Raw genomic sequence first — 19,533 nt, forward strand, 5'->3', positions numbered from 1 at the left:
TCTTTTTTTTTTTTTTCTTTCATTTTTAGAATTAGTCTTATCCTGATGCCTAATGCAGTATATATTTCAGACTTTTGGTAGTCACCATTCTTTTTAATGTGTAAATTGTTCCTGAGGAAATAAAGATAGTGGGACAGAATCCTGCCCCCAATGGGTGTTGTGATTTTGTGACAAGAACAAGATGTCTATCTTATCAGACAAAGGTTACATAAGAGAGGAAACGGAAAGAAGAGGACAATACTTGGTGATTACAAGAAGTAAATTGACACAATATGCACACAACTGTTTCACTTTTATTCATTTTAGTAACTGCAGATCAAACCCTAAAGTTTGAAATGTTAACAGTCTTAAATTAATGCACAAGAGGCAGAGTTGATGTAACTTAATGATTTATCAATAATGTTTTTTTTTGTGTGTATCTGTCATTGCAGCTCACTGATGGAGGCAAGGCAGCCCAAGCCAAGATGAATGTTGGAGACATCATTCTGTCCATTAATGGCATTTCCACAGAGAGCATGAATCACCTCGAGGCCCAGAACAAGATAAAGGCCTGCACAGGCCATCTCAGCCTCACTATACAGAGGTAACAGTCGCACAGTCGTACCCCCACACAGCACATAGCACATGAGCACACACTCCAAAACATAATCTACGGATTTCCTAGCCTCAGCAATAGAATTCATTCTCTGTTGTTTTTGCCTACCCTTGTGTATTTAAGCCTGTTGGAAGAATTTGTACAGAGTCAACCGTCACTGTTACTGTATGGATCTCGGGCTACTTTTCACAGGATGCTGAACAGACAAACAGAACGACCTTTGATCGGCGAGAGCAAGCTTGATTGCCGTATTTGGTTTATTTGTGCTGTATTCAATCTTTTCATAATTTCAAACATATGAACTCCTTTTGTGCTAATTTAAAACAGCTCAGTGTTTCTGCCACAGCAGATGCTACGCACCCGAGGTCCTGCAGGAAGTTTGGAAGCGTTAAAAAAACTGAATTAAGCTTGATGTTACTTGCACAGTAGCATCAGTTTATGTAACTTGTCATGCTGGATTGTTTCACCTAACATTGGATTTATAGTAATTCCATGTGTCCTGAAAAGTCAGTGCAGTTTACAGCGGTGTCACATTTTAGACCATATTTTTATTTGTGTCCGTTCCAACATTTATTCTTGAATACCTAATGAGAAAGTGTCTGTATTCCATATTAATGCTACACAGCACAGCCCATTTGAATTATATGTTATTACAGAGAACCTTTTAATTAATGGTTTACACATGTCCTTCCTGGATGTGTGGTGTATGGCTAAGAATCTGTTAAACTCTTCAGATCAGTTTTGGTTCGAACATGTTGAGCCCATCAACTGCTTCTCTGCTTCTGCCATTAGACAAAGGGAAGACCCTGGTATTCTGGGACCCTTGAGTGTATTAAAGTTCTAGCACTGCATTAGGAGCACTTCGAAAGGAAGCTTCAAAGAAAGGAAAACAGGGTCTCAACTAAAGCCCACCAAGGAACAGTTTCAGTCCAAACTACTTTTATAGTCCATGTATAAGACAAAGGCCAGATCTTCACTCACAGGGACACCCTGAGTTGGCTTTGTAGTCCAAAGAAAAAAACCCAAACTTAAAACTGTTTTTCACAGACAGTGCTGAAAGTCTAAGATCAGTTCACCCAGCTCAGAAGTGGCTACATGGAATCGCTGTTTTGTAGCCAAGCACTTTAGCCAGACATATTACATTTTCTGCAGCCAAGTGTAAAGAAGAGTAGCTTTAGTGTGAGACACAAACAAATGAAGGCAAAGCACGCATGCTTCCCAAGCTGTAAAACATGTTGACAGAAAAACTCAAAAGTCTGGTTTGCATGTTCTGTCATTCCATCACCACATCAAAAGAGAAAGGAGCCTCTTTGCTTTAATCGTGGGAAAATTGTCCTAAAATAGCCCCGTCCCACAGCTGCATGTAATCTACTGTGGATAATGGATGCACAATGAAACATCAAACATTTTGGTCTCACAGTACATGTAAACTACAGCCCAAATCACCCACAAAACAACAAAGGTTTCCTCATTACAAATGATAAATTATTGCAATTTCCTTCATTTGGCTGAATTTTAGGGAATGGCTTACACAGTATTGATATTACATATCACAGAAAGTTGATGTTGCAAAGAGAGGTGCAGGGTCGCAAAGAAGACAAGAGCATCACACTGGCCAAGAGGTGTGCAGAAAACAGGTTGACTTTTATTCAGTTATCAAACCAAAATCATCATTTAACAAAGAACAGTTGCTGCTTTCACATAGCAAAACTGAAAAACCCCAAAACACATGCTAAGCCTTCTCTTCAGTTCAAACCAGCCTATCAGAGTAGAGATTTAACAAGGTTAACAATAAAAAACATAATTTCTTTCATTTGCTAGTACCAACAAATTCATAATAAATTCTACAATATATAACAACATACATCATTTACCTTAATTAACTAAGATTTTTGCTCATTTCATCCAATGAGTATTAGGTATTTAAGGTATATAAGTAATCCGGTGGGTATTACTTACTCATAGAACCCATTGAGGTGTGCTTCCTCTTTAAGTACCTGCCCAGATGGCCTCCACAAAGGACTAAAACAGGTTCTTCTACACTATCATCATGTCTTTACTATGTTTTTAGAAAAAAAAGTAACACTGATTGAACAATTCTTTGTCAAAAAGAAAGAAAACAGGAAGAGACTAGCCATCCCTCCCAACAATGATGACCCAGCAAACAGTAAGGGAGTTGGCACTTCCTCGCAGAACAGTTGAGACTTGAGAATTATGTATATTATATCAGGACAAACAAGGTCGAGTAGGATCATTCTCACTGACCTTTATGCTATTGTCCTCTTGAGTACCTAAAGCTCACAGTTATGTTCTAAATGTAGCACTTTAAGAACTCGATTTAACGAGAGGAATTCTCTCTGTCGCGCCCCGCTTTCTCAAGCTGCGTTCTCAGATTTGATTAATGGCAGAGACGATCACTGATAAGACTGTCAGCGTCAGAATAACATACCAAGAGTTCCAAGAGATGATTAATGTGACTACAGGTTTGTACTATTATGTCACTTTGTCATCGTTAAAATTCTCTGGGCTTCCTTTCTTCCTTAAAAAGACACATTTAAACCTGCGTGGTGCAGCTGTGTATAAATGACACTACAGCCCTATATTTAGTTACCTTTCAGCCTAACATTTATTTATCTTGACTATAGTAAGTTGACAGGCAGCACCTCTGCTATGTGGTAGGGTGAGCAGTAGCAGAGACCATCAGCAGTGTTTTCTTTTCTTTTTTTTGCCCTTCAGTCAAAAGCACAAGAGTCCCCTGCAGGATGTCCGAGCGTTTAACTTGAACTGTGTTCAGTTGAGGAAACTTGTGTGACCCTGTCAAAGCTGACAAATTAGAGACAAAAAGGAAAAGGAGAAAGAGGAAGGGGAGAGGTTATCACTTCATTATGACCTCGACATAGCACTTCTAATGTTTTACTTGTATTTATCAGGTGTCTTTTACACTGAGTTCACTATCAAAGGCTAGATAATTAAGTTTATATGTGCTTTAATCAAATTGGAATCACACAAGTGCACCATTTAATACTGAATATAGTGCAGTGTTTCTGTATATTGTCTAATCAAAAAGGCACTCGCAGTCATCGGTGACAATATTTTATTTCCCTGTTGCTAGGTAAATGGAAACATGTTTGCGCTCTCCACCCCCGTCACTAAACTATACAATAAAACATAACACAACTGTCAAGTTGAGTTTGAATGAGCAAAAAGCTGTTATGTAATCTGTGACAGTGGGAGAAACCAGCTTTCCCTTTCCAAAACTCTAGTCTCAGAAAAAGATGTCAAAACAGTGTCTGACAGCAGTCATTTTTAGCTAATACAGTAGTTTTCCAATCTTCCACCCCTTTGCTTTCAGTTGATACAGCCAGCAGTAAGCAGTGATTTTATGGGTACTTTTTTTGTTTTACTATCATGGGAAATGTGTTGCTACGCAGCCAACAGCCAGTTACACCAGGCGACCGTGGGAAGTGTCCTTAGGAAAGTATGATAATTGATGTTTATTTATTGTCATTGAAATATGCAGCGCAGTGCAATGAAACACCGCACCCCAGAGGTTGTGGCTGGCTGCACCTGGTTCCAAAACCTCAAAGATAATACAGATCAGCACCGCTAGCACTGCGATTCAAGCGTTCTGATGTTTTACGCAAGACTACGTGTCAGCTCCCACAGCGCAAGAGTGTTTCAGATTTTGTGTGTTTTCCACTGTGTGTGTCTAGGATGCGTGCTGTTTCAGGGGGGATTAGGAAGGTGTGAAGCTTTGAAGCTTTTGGAAGGTGTTAAGTCTTTACAAACTCAAAAACATTCATTAGATGAGGAGTAGAAGCACCTAGGCTTTCAGAATATTCTCTTCCTGTAGTTAACCTCTTTTTTCTAACTTAAGATTTGATTTATCAAAACTGCTACCTTGTTTTAAATGTACCTGTTAGATAGAGCTGTAGCTGCAGTATATTATACAGATGTTTTTCTTCGCCCACAGGCTACTCACTGCAGCTAAATACTAGTCAGCTCAGCGGCTGTCAGTTACATCTACAGATATTCTTGCATACATGGCCAATGTACACCCACCGTGTCTTATGGAATGGTTATAACAGGGTGAAGTAAAGGCCAATCCAATGTAACCCAGAGCCCCCACTGACTCCTGGCTGCCTTAACCAGATGTGGTGTGGTGGTCTGAAGAAAAAACAGGAAAGGATGGGGTCCTGCTTTTGCATTGCTTGGACCTGCATTAAAAAGATACATTAACTAGAGTTGCAGTTAATGCTGTTGTGGTCGCTGTAGATCCGACCTCAACGAGAACTCCTTCATTCCCCCACTTGCTCTAATCAGTCTGGTCTCGATGTGGGTTACTGAACGCAATTAAATGCAAATTTTAATATTTTTTGTTTAGTCCCGTGGTTAACATTTATTCCACTATTTGCTTGCCAAGGCAAGCACACATGGCCAGAGAGTTATCACGCACACAGTAAAGTGCTGCAGAGGGGCATGACAAGGCACATGGAAACAAGTGGCATGAATCCCTTCTATCACTATGGTGCATGTGACTGCTGATATGGACAAGTGCACAGAGTTCCTACTTGACACGTGTGCAGACACATCAGACACGGGCAATAACTATGTTAGTGATGTATCCAGGCAACTGACAGCAGCAGCAGGCAGTTCAGTTGCACGTGATTAAGCTTTAACTCTGGAAATAGCAGTCACAATTCTGTCATTTTTGGCACGGCCACAGTTTTAAATCTCTGTCCTTCCTCAAACCTTCGGCTCTGACTCCTTTCAAAATCATGTCAAAAGCACAAAATTCCTTCTTCCAAGATGCTCATATAGCAGGGGGAAGAGTGGGAACATAGTGAGACCTTGAGAGGCCGTGTGACATGCCAGACACAAGCTGCAAGATTTGCCACTGAGCGGATAGGCTGGGTGCACAGAAAAATAGAAATGCAGAAAGAAAAGTTATTTTCCACACCCGTTATTTCCACATCCCTCTGTTGGAGTTTTTTGTTTTGCTTTCCTATGTTTTTTTCCCCTCCTTGTTTTCCCTCACAATACTTTGGTTCAATTTTTCATGCATTGGTAAATCTAAGAAAACGGCTTGTGTTTGCCAGGTCTCCCACACAGTTTTAACATTTATCACACAAGTTAACCATAAGAGAGCTGATCTCGTTCAACAAGGTTTTGGAATAATGTAACCTGTGCAAGACATTAACAGCATGTGTGAATTCTACTCATCTCTATCCTCCCACATAACATATAATGTCTGTACCAAATATGATGAGAGTAAACAAAACTTTGTCTAGAGAGTAAAGCAAAAGACAGTGACAGATGCTTGGAGTCAGATGGTTATCACAGAGGATTATTAAAAACTTTTCTGTGGACAGAGTGTGAAATTGAAGTGAAAACAACAGGGAAAATTAAAAGGGCACTCTTACTTGTGCCATTTTCCCTCCAGTTAAAATAAGGATATGCAAGTCTGTAACCTGGTAAGACATATTTGTGTGTGTGTGTGTGTGTGTGTGGTGAGAAAGCTGTGTCTATTAGCCTCTCCATCACTCCGTCAAATGCCATATGCCAGACTGTTTCTCTTGGCCCTCATAGAGACACGGGCAGGGTGGAAATGCGTCAGTCCCCTCAGGCTTATTCCTCCGGTTAACCTCCCCATTCTCTTATTCTAGAGCTGTGTGTGTGTGGACATGTGTTACTTGTGTTGTGAAGTCATAAATCTCATTACACGCTCACATTGTGGGGACTCGCCTTCCCTTTGGGGACAGAAACGCAAGTCCCCATCATGTAAAACATTATATTTAAGCATGAAGAATTTGTTTAAAGTAAGGTTAGATTGAGGTTAAAGTTAGGTTAAAAGAGGTAAGGGTTAGGTTAGACAAGCAGTGTTTATGGTTAGGGTTCGGATAAGTCTCCGGGAAATGTAAGTCAATGTAATGTCTTCTGTAGGGGTGGAAACATTACTGTGCGAGTGTGTGTGTGGGTTTATATATGACAGAGTGGGTGGACAGACAAGTCTATTTTGATGAAAACCAAACCTTTTTCCTTCCAAATCCGCATTTGCTGTCAGGATAATCTGTTTATTTATATCTTGCACTTGTTATTACTTTTTTTTAGGTGTATAGTTAATAAATTTGTTCCATATATAAATCAATCTTGTAGATATCAACATCTATAATCTAATAAAACAAGGCATCCTGATTAGATTTGGAGGAACCAGCTGACTTGTGTTCTGGGCTAAACAAAGTCATGACTGCATCTTCAGCAGAGGCAGGATTTCTCTGTTAGTAGCATAAACTGTGGTATGGCAATACAAGGAAAGCAGTTTGATACGGCAGATAAATTGTAAATAAACATTACCCAGATCAGCAATGACTGAGATATTTTCTGGTTATGGATAATCTACAGTAGAACCCCAACAAGTGTAACATTTATATATCTGATTTTCTTGCTCTTTATTCAAGAGAAGCTATGACTTCTATTAAAAAAATATATGACTATATAGTAGTAACACACACAAAAAAAACAAATTAATTGCTCAAACTCAGTAGGTATTCATGTTCATCCATGTCCTATGTAGTTATTTCCTCACTGAGCATCTAGCTGTTTGAATAACCCTGAGAATAATCATAGTTGTTTCATGAAGCACAACAAAGAGATCCATTTTTTTTCTTGTATTTTGCTTTTGTTTTTATAAAATGTTTCTTGTGACGTCAAAAGTTGTTTTGAACATCACTAGTAGACCACAGTTTGTTTGCAGTTTTAGTATCCAAAATCCTTAAATATAAGACATCACAGATTGTCAAGAAGAAGACGCCTTTCATCTGAATGACAAACCAGTAACCGTATCTAGTAACTAAAAAACAATGAGATTAACCATGTATATGTACACCTGGACACCAAAAAGTAAATATATATTTGTGTGCCCACACACTCGCCCAGTGTTTGTCTCTTTGTCATAGCAGAACAAAAGCGGGTCTGGCTCTGCAGGGAGCAGGACAGCACAGAGGAGCTGAGCTGAGCAGATGTTCACAGGACCACCCTAGAAAGTGTTTGTTCAGTTTGTTCAGCTTGCTTTTGGGAAAGCCAGATAGAGAGCGGATCCGCCCAACCGCCTCACTCTGGACCACTGATGGCAGAATCACAGTAGCTCATTGTAGACCGGGTCCCATCTGTAATGGAATGTGCTGTTTTGATCTTTAGACCTTTTAGCGTTTACATTGGCACGTTGTGCTGTTTCTCCATAAGCAAGTCCAATAATACAAGTACGTTGGAAAATAAGAATACTCTATATTAACTGCTAAGTGGAAACTGTAAATGCAAGTATGGGCACAGATGACATCAGCATCTGGTTGGAGGGTGGGGCTCTTTAATAACCTGGTGCCAGGCTCAGTTGTTGCTCCTCTGCTCAGGCAGAAAGGAAGTACGAGTTTGTTGACTGTTTTCCTAATATGGCAATGAAAGAAAGGATGCCAACGGACATACCGTAGCTGCTGGTCCGGAACCAGCTTTGCTGACTCACTGTCTTTTTTTTGTTTCGTTTTTTATGAGCAATGAGGGACACATTGTCTGCATGTCCAGGCCAAATGTAGGACACAAAACAAAAGGAGGTAAAAGTTTGTCGGATATTTGCCGGTTTCTATCCAGGACGTCTCAAGAAAAGACACAAACAGACCACCTTCCTCTCCCATAGGTGATAAAACTGTGGCAGCTGCCTCGATCATAAGTGTAAATCAGACGTGCGTCACACTTCAACACCAGTCTGCGTGTGGACACACACTCTAAAATATATGGCAGTTTAACTACAGATTTAATAGATTTATTATTAGAAGCATAAAGTTTTGAACATTTCCTGCTTTCCAGGCTGCCGTTTCTTTCCATCTATTTCAGTGTGCAATAAAAGTCAATATTCAGAGCTTGAACCTTGCTTGCGATAGGTAATCCATCATATTTTGGTGCCTTTGTTTACTTTTTAAATCCAGTCTATGTTATTGTAACCCAGTACTGCAGTTTTCATTTTAAAAATTCCTCCTTTTTGGGATGTTTTAAGGATGATCTGACATCAAAGATATGATCATATATCTCTGACAAAAAAAGAAAAAGAAACATTAAATACATTTAAAAAAATAAGACCAGTGTTTGGCCCAAAAAAATATCACCATCTTAAAAATGGTGCTCTGAATCAGGCTTCACAGCAGTTAAGATGTCATTTATTGTACAGGAATTAAACTTTATAGAAGCATTACTAATGCCTGCTATAAAGTTGTTGTGTGTGGGTGTGTGGTGATTTTATCATTTTCTTTCTGTCTTCACAGACCCACCAGTGTCCCCAACGATGGAGTGCCTAAGGTATGAAGTAAAATATTCAAATAAATATAAAGTTGACCCAGATTCCTTTTGTACGGAAATATTATCAGTTTATTAAAGCGAGCATGTGCCCTTCTGAGATTATGTCAGAACACAGATTGGCTTGGCATGCATAAACTGACCTGAGAGAGGCCACGTTTTATAGCACCTCTTAAACTTGTGTGTCACAGGCATGACTTTCAATACAGCAGTGTGAAAAACAGTGTTTATTTGAATTTGATTGTTGTGCAGTGCTTCTGGGTATGCCAGTTGACGTGCATGAGTTGATTTTGGATTTGTTGTACGTGCATGCTGTGTGTTTTCACCTTTATCCAGGACGAACCTCAAGAAATCATTAAGCCTGTCCCAATCACTCACCCTGCCCCAAGCACTGCATACACCAAGCCATCGAGTCAGTCTGCTCCTGCTTACAACAAGACAGCCCGGCCTTTTGGGGGGGGCAGCAGTGCGATCACAGCTTCTTCTACCCCGGAGGCCCCCAAAGTAGCCAACATTCCCTCTGCATCATCTGCTTTCACGCCGGCTGCCCCTTCTCAACCACCACAGCCTCCATTTCCGCTGAAGTCGAGCCCCGCTGCCTCAAACTCAGCTCCAGCCAACTCCACTCCCAGACCCAGCCCTGGTCGCTCCACTTTCACCTCCCCGTATACCTCTTCCTCCACATCCAACCCCTCTCCAGCCAAAGTGACAGCCCCCTCCTCCAATCCTAATGTCCCACAGTCCTCCGTCTATAACACACCCATCAACCTCTACTCCAACACGAATGCTTGTGAGGTGGCTATGGGCCAGAGACGAGGTCTTTTGGAGAGCCAGGGCCTGTCAGAGCACTTCAATGGGTAGGTACCATCCATCAAACCCGTTTGCCATATGTTTTCTCTTACACTGTCACTTTTTAATATGAAGAGTAAAGCTGAAGGCACATATGAAACAACCTCAGTATTTATATTGGTGTGAGTACGAAAGAATATAAAAAGATTTAGTAATATACACTGCGTGCTTTAGTCAGCAGCACCAGAAGGAGTTGTGGTTCTCAGAGGCCACAGAGTAGTAGACATTTTTGCTTTGCAGTCTATAATATGTGTCTCATTTGAAAAGCTAACACTGAAACAGCCCATCACCTCTGTTTTCACACTGCTGCATACAAGGAAAATCGAAGGCATGCTGCAGATCTTGTTTAAGTCTTCCACAGGGGAACTGGAAAGGGAACAGAGTCTAGACAACATGCTAACTGATGCCACTGCCCGTCTATCTATAATTGACAGTGGGGTTCACATTCTGCCAAACACAGCCTGCCCAACAGGCACTTCTGGTGTAACACTTGTTTCTAATTAGGCAGAATCCTGGCAGGTTTGTGCTTCTCGAGGCCAGGGACAGAGCCAGGTTTGGTTGGACTGGGCTTCATCAGCAGGGCTTGGCTCACTGATTGGGTTACAGTAGACAGAGCTAGGTTTTAAGTGATTTGCCACTCATTCTTTGCTCCCTGTCACCTGAAGAAAATAGGTCATAGAAATCGGTTTTATTGGCTTCAAGCAAGCAAGCAGCTTCACACTTAAATAAATCTGGGAAACCTACTTATGTCTGTGTGTGTTTACAAAGTTACAGCCTTTAAAGTCATCTCCAATCTCTCTGTTTCCTGAAACCCTCGACTGTCCACTTATAGAGGTGGAGTGTATTTTCTGCATGCGTGTGTTTGTGTCCTGACCTGCATGCTTTGATTGTGTGTTTTCTTTATGCACATTCTCTCAGAAGGGGCTATGATGTTAGGGACTATGTTCTTTCTCTCAGTCTAGTCTATTCATTCTTCATTTAGGATCCAACCATTTTCCATTCACCCCTTCTTTACCCACAGGAGGAGGAAGAGACATGCAACAAGTTAGTGCTGTGAATGATAATATATCTGCTGCAGTAGCATTCTAACCATGTGGAATGTGATTACAGCCTTCAAATCTCTCTGGTTTATGATTACCAAAGGCACGCTTGCACCTCTTTGAGCTAACCCTCATAAACCTCACATTCGTGTTCTTCCCCTTCCAGTACATGCTCATTTCAAGGCCCGAACAAACTGTACAACCCGCGTAAATAATCCATCTCTGGGACACCACAGGACACTCAGTGGGGCTGAGCTCATACTGGTCACTCATCCTCTCAGTGGCATTAGACTCTGTGTTACCTTATACTGTATTTACACCCAGTGCAAACAGGGCTGTCAGTGCACCGGGCTGCTGAAGTCACCCAACTTTGCATCTGTCTAGCTCCCATCTGCTACTGAGTGTTTATTCAAGGCCAAACAAACTACAGCCAAGTATATCCTTCTTTGGCTAAGAATAGCCTGTGCTGTCTTTCATCATCCTTCACCTCGACCTGACACGCACAGATTAATAAATTGCATGCTTGGACTTTTGACATGAAATTGTTTGGAACAGCACTTCAACCTAACTCTGCTCTACACTTACAGCATAAATATTATTGCATTGTAGAGCGCCGTCAAATTATTTAGGAAGGAAACTTTCCTTTATTTTCAAAGCACATTACTCCCACCTTGTGGTGCGATGCGGTCACTGCCGCTTTCATCATCTCAAACACTCAACGCCGTTAATATGCTGTCAGTGTGTTTAATTCACCATTTTAAAATAATAAATGTAATTGCTCTTTTTTTACTCACTAATGAATACACTTTAGACATTTTAAAGACACTAGCTGACTTCTACTCTGTGGTTTTCCCTTCTTATAGTCAGCCTCAGAGAAGTGCTAAGTAAGTATAGGTTAAAATAGTTTCTCAACTTCTATAAACAGTGCAGTGTCATACGGTATACTTAGCACTTGATGTGACTTTTGAATTTGTGATTTGTGTTTCTGCCTCTGTGCATTTTCCTCCTTTGCCTTCTCTTTGACCACCTGCAGAACTCCACCTCCAGCTAGACCTAGGAGGTAAATGTAAAGTCTAACAGCGGTTAGGTCACACTGTGAAATATGTAACTAGAAGCGGCACTCTTGGTTGAACGTGGAGCACTTAATGCATATTACAGTATACGTGTGTGCTGTGTAGATTGTTTGTTAACGTGAATGTTAGTTTGTGAGCTTGTGTGTGTCTGTAGTACCTGTGGCAAAGGTTCTGTTACACCTAATATGTAACAAGTTAAGATGTTTTCCTTCTCTCTAACATCATTTATTGGTTGATCTGACCGTGCAGGAAACCGGTTGAGGAGCCTGAGAATTATGTGTACCCATTGAGCGATTCTAGCAAGAAGCGTCTGATTGAGGACACGGAGGACTGGCACCCGAGAACCGGCACCTCCCAGTCCCGCTCCTTCCGTATCCTGGCCCAGCTCACCGGCACTGAAAATGGTGTGTACCGACCGCAGTGTTATACGGCTTTAAACAGGTTGTTGATGAAGACTTAACACTCTGCAAAGACGTACTCCTGTGTCTAGTGTGACATTAGTGTTTTAGTGTTGAAACTGCCTGAATTTAATATTGGAATTATCATTTTTTATTATAAGTCTCAGCTTGGTATTGCTGTCGGTTCATTTTAGAACCATTAAACCACATTAGGCTGGAACACTTGACAGATTTATATAAATGTTACCAATTTTACAGTAATCCATTGCAACATAATTTCCTTAGAAACTTTTATATGACTTCAATTATGTCTCTGTTTTTCTAATCACATTTCTTTTATAAAAAACTTAATTGCCTCTGGAGATTACAGTATTATTATAGGTTCTGTAGTCACAGTAGCTTTCATCACCCTATCATTTATAATATTTTTTATGTTGCTGTTTTGACTATAACTGACATTGATGCTTACATGAGCAGGCTGCGGCTTTGGGCCTCCCTCCATTCTTAGGGGTTGTGTGTGTGGATCTGTTTAACTGATTTACAGTAACTCACTTATTAGAATGAAACAAGATGAGAGATTTGTCTTTCTCCATCTCTCTTTTTGTCAAATGATGTTACCAGATCAGGGATATGCGATGAGCTTTTAACACTTGATGGATATCCAATCTGTCATGGTGTTTCTGTAGCTGTGAACAGCTGGGGGATAGGTCCAAGAAGTCCCATCGGGCTCTAGTTTGTAGGGATAGCACTCAGTCATTCATGTGCTATGTCAAGATGAACCTACTGTAGAACAGTCTTGTTTTAAACACTGTTAAAAAACACTTACAAAACATTTTTCCTCCATTTTCATCTTCTTTTTTTTTCCTTCACTGTTGCAGACCAAGCTTCAGAGAACAGTGGAAAGAAGTAAGTGGTTGGCGGTTTTGATATAATCAAATCTGGTATGTGTTCGCTCTCTGTGTCTCGTCTGTGAGCACTTTTGCAGGAAATACAGTAATGCATGTGTTTTAGCAATGTCTTCTTTTCCTGTTATATAATAATTTCTTGATCATAGACGTTTCATATTCAGAATTGGCCCTCAGAGTACTCATGTAAGCGTGTCTATGAGTCTGTTATTCAGAGTTAAGCCCTGATTTCCCGATCTTACGGCCCCACACTATCATGCTTAATTTAAGGCTTAATTTGGAGAAACCACATCGAGAGCTCTTATAGGAGGATGGTCGAGTGAAGACAGCCATAGACTCAGTTTAGGCTGTGATTGCTACCGCTGTTCTCAATCTTAAACCAATTTAATCTGCACAGCCTTCCCTCTGTACCAGATCCCCAACCAATCAGTGTGTCACTCACTGGAAAGTCTGGGTAATTAAGTGGTATTGTGGGTAATATAAACTCTGCCAGAAAGAGATTCCTGATATCCTTCTGTTAGTGAGATTTTGTTTTTCGGGTACACTTCCTAAAAAACCCCAGCGTGTAATTCCATACACATCTGCAAGGAGAAACTCTCTCATCTCATAATTATCTACAACTGTGCTATTTTTTTTTTTTTTGTGCTCTTGCTATTTTTGTCTCATTTCTCCACATGCTTTCTCTTTTGTTATCTATGACTTTTCTGCTTTAATCTTCCAACTTTTCCTTTTTCTCTTCTTTCTCTTTTTAACGCTGTCCTCTGGGCCGAATCAGAGCAAACAAGTTGAACGCAGAAGTTATAGGATACAAGTACAACAAGCTGAGAAATTGGCATCATGGTGTTTCAGCACGGCTGCTAAATGTGCAGTAGGCAAGGTTTTGTTTTGTCTTGTTTCACTTGTTTAAATTGTCTATCTATTTATTTAAGTTTGACTCATTACATTTACATTGCCTCCTTTTGCATACCGACATCATGCAGCCTTTTTTTTTTTGAAATACACAAGCAAACAGAATTGTTTTAAGAAACATTATCTTGTTACATGTAGTTATATTTCACAATGTAAATGAAATGCATGCATGCAAGTAAATATGGATGTGTGCTCTGAAATGCAGCAGTACATTATATTGCAGTGTACTTATCGTAGTGTTTGTCTGAGCCGCCACTTTCCACTATACACTTTCTGTAATCTTTATTTCTGAGCATGTCTGTGTCTTTCTCCTCTGGTTTCTACACTAACCAAAGTAGTTTCATTTGTCAGCTTTTGGTGATTTTTCCTCAATAAAATTTCTTAATCTTTTCGATTCCTTCTTTTTTCTTCTTGCCTGTTAGAGAAAAATAAACCTGTCAAATACAATTTCCAGTGGTTTGTTTATGATATGAATAAATTAGTTATGCAATGGGGGTTTACAGTGTCTTCAGTGTACTTGTTTGAGCAATGAGAAACAAAATCTTCAAAGTACATTTCAATCAGTCGTTGTTTTCCATCATTCTCATTCTAGCATCTAGTTAATCTGCTAAATTTAAACACAATGTGATCTGTATTCCATTAAAAGAGCTCAGGTTTCTTATCATTTTGATTTGAGGCAAGCAGACACCAATGCAACCTGTCCATACTCGAAAACCAGCAGATTGCATTTCATTTCCGAGACACGATTCTCATGTCTTTCAAACAGAAACACCTAACAGGCAGGATAATATAAAGAAAGACAAGACTGGATTAAAACCATGATGAAACATCTGTCCACGAGTCTGTGGTTGACAGTACAATAGGATCTGTTGTCAGTAAGATGCAGTGTGCTGTAGCTGAAAAACCAAATAGCTTCAGGGATACAAATTGTTAATCCTGTTGGTGCAAATCCTTTTACTCAACCGTTCTATCTGCCTACATGATGGTTTGCTGAGCCATCACGTTACACCCGTTATCATATAGGTCCTGATGAATGCTTTTAAGAGACAAAATATTTAAGATTCATTCAAATATTGTATAATTAGAAAAGCAGATTATATTTACCAAACTGTTAACCACTGTTAACTGTTGTAGTAATATATTCAAGCCACTATGCTGGCCACTCGAGGTTCTCAGCTTGAAAATGAAAGCTGTGAAATTTTATGAGGGGTGCGGCTTAACATTTTCTACTACCACTGGGAAAGAAATCACCACTGCCTCAAAGTATCTACATCTTTAAAAAAAAAAAAAAAAAAAGCAATAACCACGACTACAATTATACCACTGGTCATCTCCGGAAATGATTAGAGGTTGAGCTACATGTACAGTTGATACTATGGCATCACCACCTGTAATTGTGTCCTTATGTCAGTAATTGAAAAACCATATGGACAGTAGGCAGCGATGCATATCCTTATTTAAAAGTGCCCCATAATTGTCTTGATTGTTTGCATGTGTTACTGAGATTCAGACCAACTGATTGTGAACACTAGTACATGCAGTTGATCAAATCACACTAAGCAGTTCAATTCATGGTGCTCTTAGATTTCTTTCTTATTCAGTCGTTTGCCACAGTTTGTACCTAAATTTGTTTAAATTGCAGGAACACAGCACAGAAATACCAGACAGGAGGGAAGAAAGCTGTGTCTGTGAGACAGTGTGTGTATATATAGAAAGTGTGTATGTGTGTTGTAGTGAGTTATGATTTATGCAAGATATATCTGTTTCCCAGTGAGCCAGTTGACAAAACCACCCCCACTGTGCACACCTCGCCTGCAGCAAAAACATTTTCCAAATCTGCAGCAGCACCCAGAAATGGAAACGTCAACTCTGCTTCTGCGTACAAGAGCCCAGCAGCCCAGAACAAGCCATCCTACCAGCCTGGAGCTCCATCAGGTAGAAGAACACATTCAAATATCCTCCCCTGTTATGTACTGCCACTTACATGGTTCTGCTTCTGCCATGAATGTAATATTTATTTTGTGTGTAGTTGCTTCTTTTTACCCACAGAGGGCAGCCCCACTCTTTTAAATCACTGCTGCTCAGCCGTAACGTTTATTGCAGGTTTTATACCTGACACTCCGCTATTTAAGCTTATGAGCTCTATAAAAACCAGAGGTATTCCGTTAATGAGCTCAGATTATTGGCTTTTCCCAAGAATCCCCTTAGTTAAATAGATTGTGAAATCGAGAATTATGTATTTTATTTTGTGTGAAAGCTGCTCTTTAAACACAGCAATCCCTGTCACGAGACCCCGAGCTGGTCAGGGTAAATATTTGCTGAAAGGCATCAGTCAGAGGTCATTATTATTACCAATATTAAGACACAAGTATGCACTTATTCATGAACAGATACACTATGTGCTCTGTAATGTATTTCCCTAAAGACCCTTTAAGAAATGCTCCACAGGGTGAGAGCAGGAGAGGCCACAGTTAGTTCTCTGTTGACTGTGTTATTTATCAGATTAACACATTGAGTTCAAGTAAACAAGCACGTATCTCATAGTTGGGCTGGGCTCGTGGAATGTCCCATTTGACCTTTTAAAATTTATTTACATGAATTCATAATTTTGTCAGTTTAACTGGCAGGAGCAAGGAATTAGTAGGATATTTAGGCCGTGTGTGTTTTTCAAAAGATACACAAAGTTTAGAGTCAGAGTCTGAATCATTGGCACTGCTTTCCATCCCCTCTGCCTCTGAATTTAGAGAGACGGAACAGACAAAACGGAGATTTGCAGTCCTGCTGTGATTCAGTCTTGATGTCGTCTCATGCTGAATTTTTTTTCTTCTTATCTTCCTCATACAGCAAGGCAGCAGTGACAGACTCACAAATGTCTGTTTCACTTTCAGTCCTATTTAATGTGGCTCAGCCCTCAATCTTTTGCTCTTGCAAAAGGTTTCGATTGGACTGACAGCTTGTCATCATCCACCTCACTGTACCAGCTTTTCACACAGATAAGGTCAAATAGGACCATTGAAAAATATTTTGACTCCGGCGTAATTCTCTGCATCAGTAGCGCGTTCAATTCAATGCCAAACTTTTAATCTCACACAGGTTAATGGATAGTAGCTGCTAAATCGTGATACCATTGAAAGATGTGTTGTACATTTCCTTTCTATATCTTCTCCTTTTTCTCCTTTCTCCTCCATTTTCTCTCTTCTCAAAATTAGACATAATGTCTCAAACAATATTGGTATCAGTCTCCAAAATGTCCTCCATGTGTGTGTTTTTAATTAGAAACCTCTTTCAGGTTGCTAAGCTTGCAAATTCCCAGAAAAAACACAGAGGACATCACCACCGTAATAGTAGCTGTGGACCTGATAAAAGTGTTTTTTTATGCTCATTATGTTTGATAATGTCACTGGAATAATGGAGTTAATATATATCAAGAGCAGCTCTTCAGATTAATCACAACAGAAATATTATTTCAGCGAGCAATTATTATCTAATAGAATCTCAGAGAGAACCATCACACTTACTCTCTAGTATCTTTCTTCCTATGAATCCCACTCCCACAGTCTTCTCACCTCCTCGCTAGTTCCCCATTCTGTTTATTCAGTTTGTTTGCTTTCCGTTAAAAGGAAATTTAGTGAGCACTTGTCCTTTGACCTCCCGAGTCTTTGATAATGGTGCTCTCTGTCCCTGGTGACTTTACCCTCAAGCTTTCACCTCAGAGGGCAAGCAACACTAACCCCCTGTCCTGGATGTGTCTTTGCACTGTGAAAGAGAATGAGGAAAAACTGTTCATCCTCTCAATATGTTTTGTGATGAGAGGAGGGGGATTATTTTTCCAGGTGTCTCCTCTGCCTCTGGGAATGTGTTGTTTCCCTCAGTGGGAAAAATTGATCCCTTGTCTTGGGGATGGGTGGGGTGGCTCTGTCCAACCCAGCTGTCTCATACTTCAAGCATGGAGGTTAAAGATCATCAAATCATTCCCATTCATTGTGTGACAAGACACACCTACACTGTACACATCTGTTCTGGCTGAGAAATTAAAAAAGAAGTTTGTATAGATTTAAAGTTTTGGAAAGTACGTTTTGTCTAATATTTTCTCTAGTACGCCCATGCATGGCCAACTATTTTTTTTTCTTCCCCCATTTGAATACTGACCCATTATTTTCCCTTCTGGTCAAGGTTTTCCAAAGGGTGGAGCAGCTCCTTCGTTTGGCAAAGTTGCCAACCCTGCTCCCAGAGGTCCAGACCGCCCGACCCCGCAGCCACATCCACAGGACCTCAACTCTGTGGTGCAACGGGCTGAACACATCCCAGCCGGCACACGCACCCCAATGTGCAGCAAGTGCAACAATGTCATCAGGTAAGTAACAGCAGAAAAAAAAAGAGTAAAATCTTAAACAACTTACATATTAAAAAACCTCAGTAGGTGGATGTTCTTTCTAATGTTTGAATCATTTCCCTCTGTCCCTTGCTTTTTCTCACCAGGGGCCCATTCCTTGTGGCCATGGGCATGTCATGGCACCCTGAGGAATTCAACTGTGCTCATTGCCACTCCTCCCTGGCAGAAAATGGATTTGTGGAGGAGAAGGGCCAGGTGTACTGTGAACGCTGCTACGAGCAGTTCTTTGCTCCCACCTGCGGCCGCTGCCAACACAAGATTCTGGGCGTGAGTTTTAAAGCTGAAGCTTTATTCTGAATACTTTTATTAATTAAGTAAACATTGTTTACTGTTCTTTATTACTCAAAGAAATAAAACAGATGCTGGCTGCTTAATGCATTGTAGTGATTGATTATAGCCTGAATAACAATGTTTGAATTTATCCTTCAAAACAAATGCAGCCCATGTGCATTGTCTGTTATACCTTATATGTTAGTAACAGGTTATATATAGTAACATTCATCATCTAAAGGTTATAAGAAAACACATCTTCAAAGTTTTAACTTTTTTAAATGATGAAAAACTGTCCTTAATTTATTTTATGGATCATTTGAGGACTACATAGTTGTATTAACTTCAACATTTCTCATTTATTTCTTGCGTTTCCTTTGCAGGAGGTCATGAACGCCCTGAAACAGACCTGGCATGTGTCCTGTTTCGTCTGTGTCGCCTGCCAACAGCCAATCAGAGGCAACATGTTTCACATGGAGGATGGACAGCCATACTGTGAACAAGGTAGAGCAGGAAGCCCACAACAGTAAAGTAGGTGTTGTAAAGAAAAGTATGCGTGCAAACAGGATAACATTTTGTCGCTCTTCACTCAGACTACTACAGTCTGTTTGGGACCAACTGCCACGGCTGTGACTTCCCCATCGAGGCAGGGGACAAGTTCCTGGAGGCTCTCGGATTCACCTGGCATGACACCTGCTTTGTGTGTGCGGTAGGTCCAGGAGATAGTTTCACCCACAGCAACAACAGGGAGTAGATCTAAA

General features: G+C 40.4%; 1 protein-coding gene across 5 annotated transcripts in view; it reads left to right on the top strand.

Annotated features, from left to right (window-relative positions):
* The window catches only part of pdlim5b (PDZ and LIM domain 5b), a 35,479-nt gene that overhangs the window by 15,352 nt on the left and 594 nt on the right, over positions 1–19,533 (top strand). The window contains exons 3-14 of one of the 5 annotated variants that reach the window (XM_010738112.3): positions 432–583; positions 8,905–8,938; positions 10,767–10,828; positions 11,688–11,708; positions 11,858–11,884; positions 12,147–12,301; positions 13,174–13,201; positions 15,881–16,044; positions 18,283–18,463; positions 18,589–18,769; positions 19,156–19,276; positions 19,366–19,481. In XM_010738112.3, coding sequence (XP_010736414.2) covers positions 432–583; positions 8,905–8,938; positions 10,767–10,828; positions 11,688–11,708; positions 11,858–11,884; positions 12,147–12,301; positions 13,174–13,201; positions 15,881–16,044; positions 18,283–18,463; positions 18,589–18,769; positions 19,156–19,276; positions 19,366–19,481 — 1,242 coding nt within the window. Of the gene's footprint in view, positions 1–431; positions 584–8,904; positions 8,939–9,271; positions 9,793–10,766; positions 10,829–11,687; positions 11,709–11,857; positions 11,885–12,146; positions 12,302–13,173; positions 13,202–15,880; positions 16,045–18,282; positions 18,464–18,588; positions 18,770–19,155; positions 19,277–19,365; positions 19,482–19,533 lie in introns of all 5 variants that reach the window. The other 4 variants (XM_010738121.3, XM_010738130.3, XM_010738139.3 and 1 more) reach the window with 4 other exon arrangements.

Source organism: Larimichthys crocea, chromosome IX (assembly GCF_000972845.2).
Source record: "Larimichthys crocea isolate SSNF chromosome IX, L_crocea_2.0, whole genome shotgun sequence".
In the NCBI taxonomy this organism is placed as follows: domain Eukaryota; kingdom Metazoa; phylum Chordata; class Actinopteri; family Sciaenidae; genus Larimichthys; species Larimichthys crocea.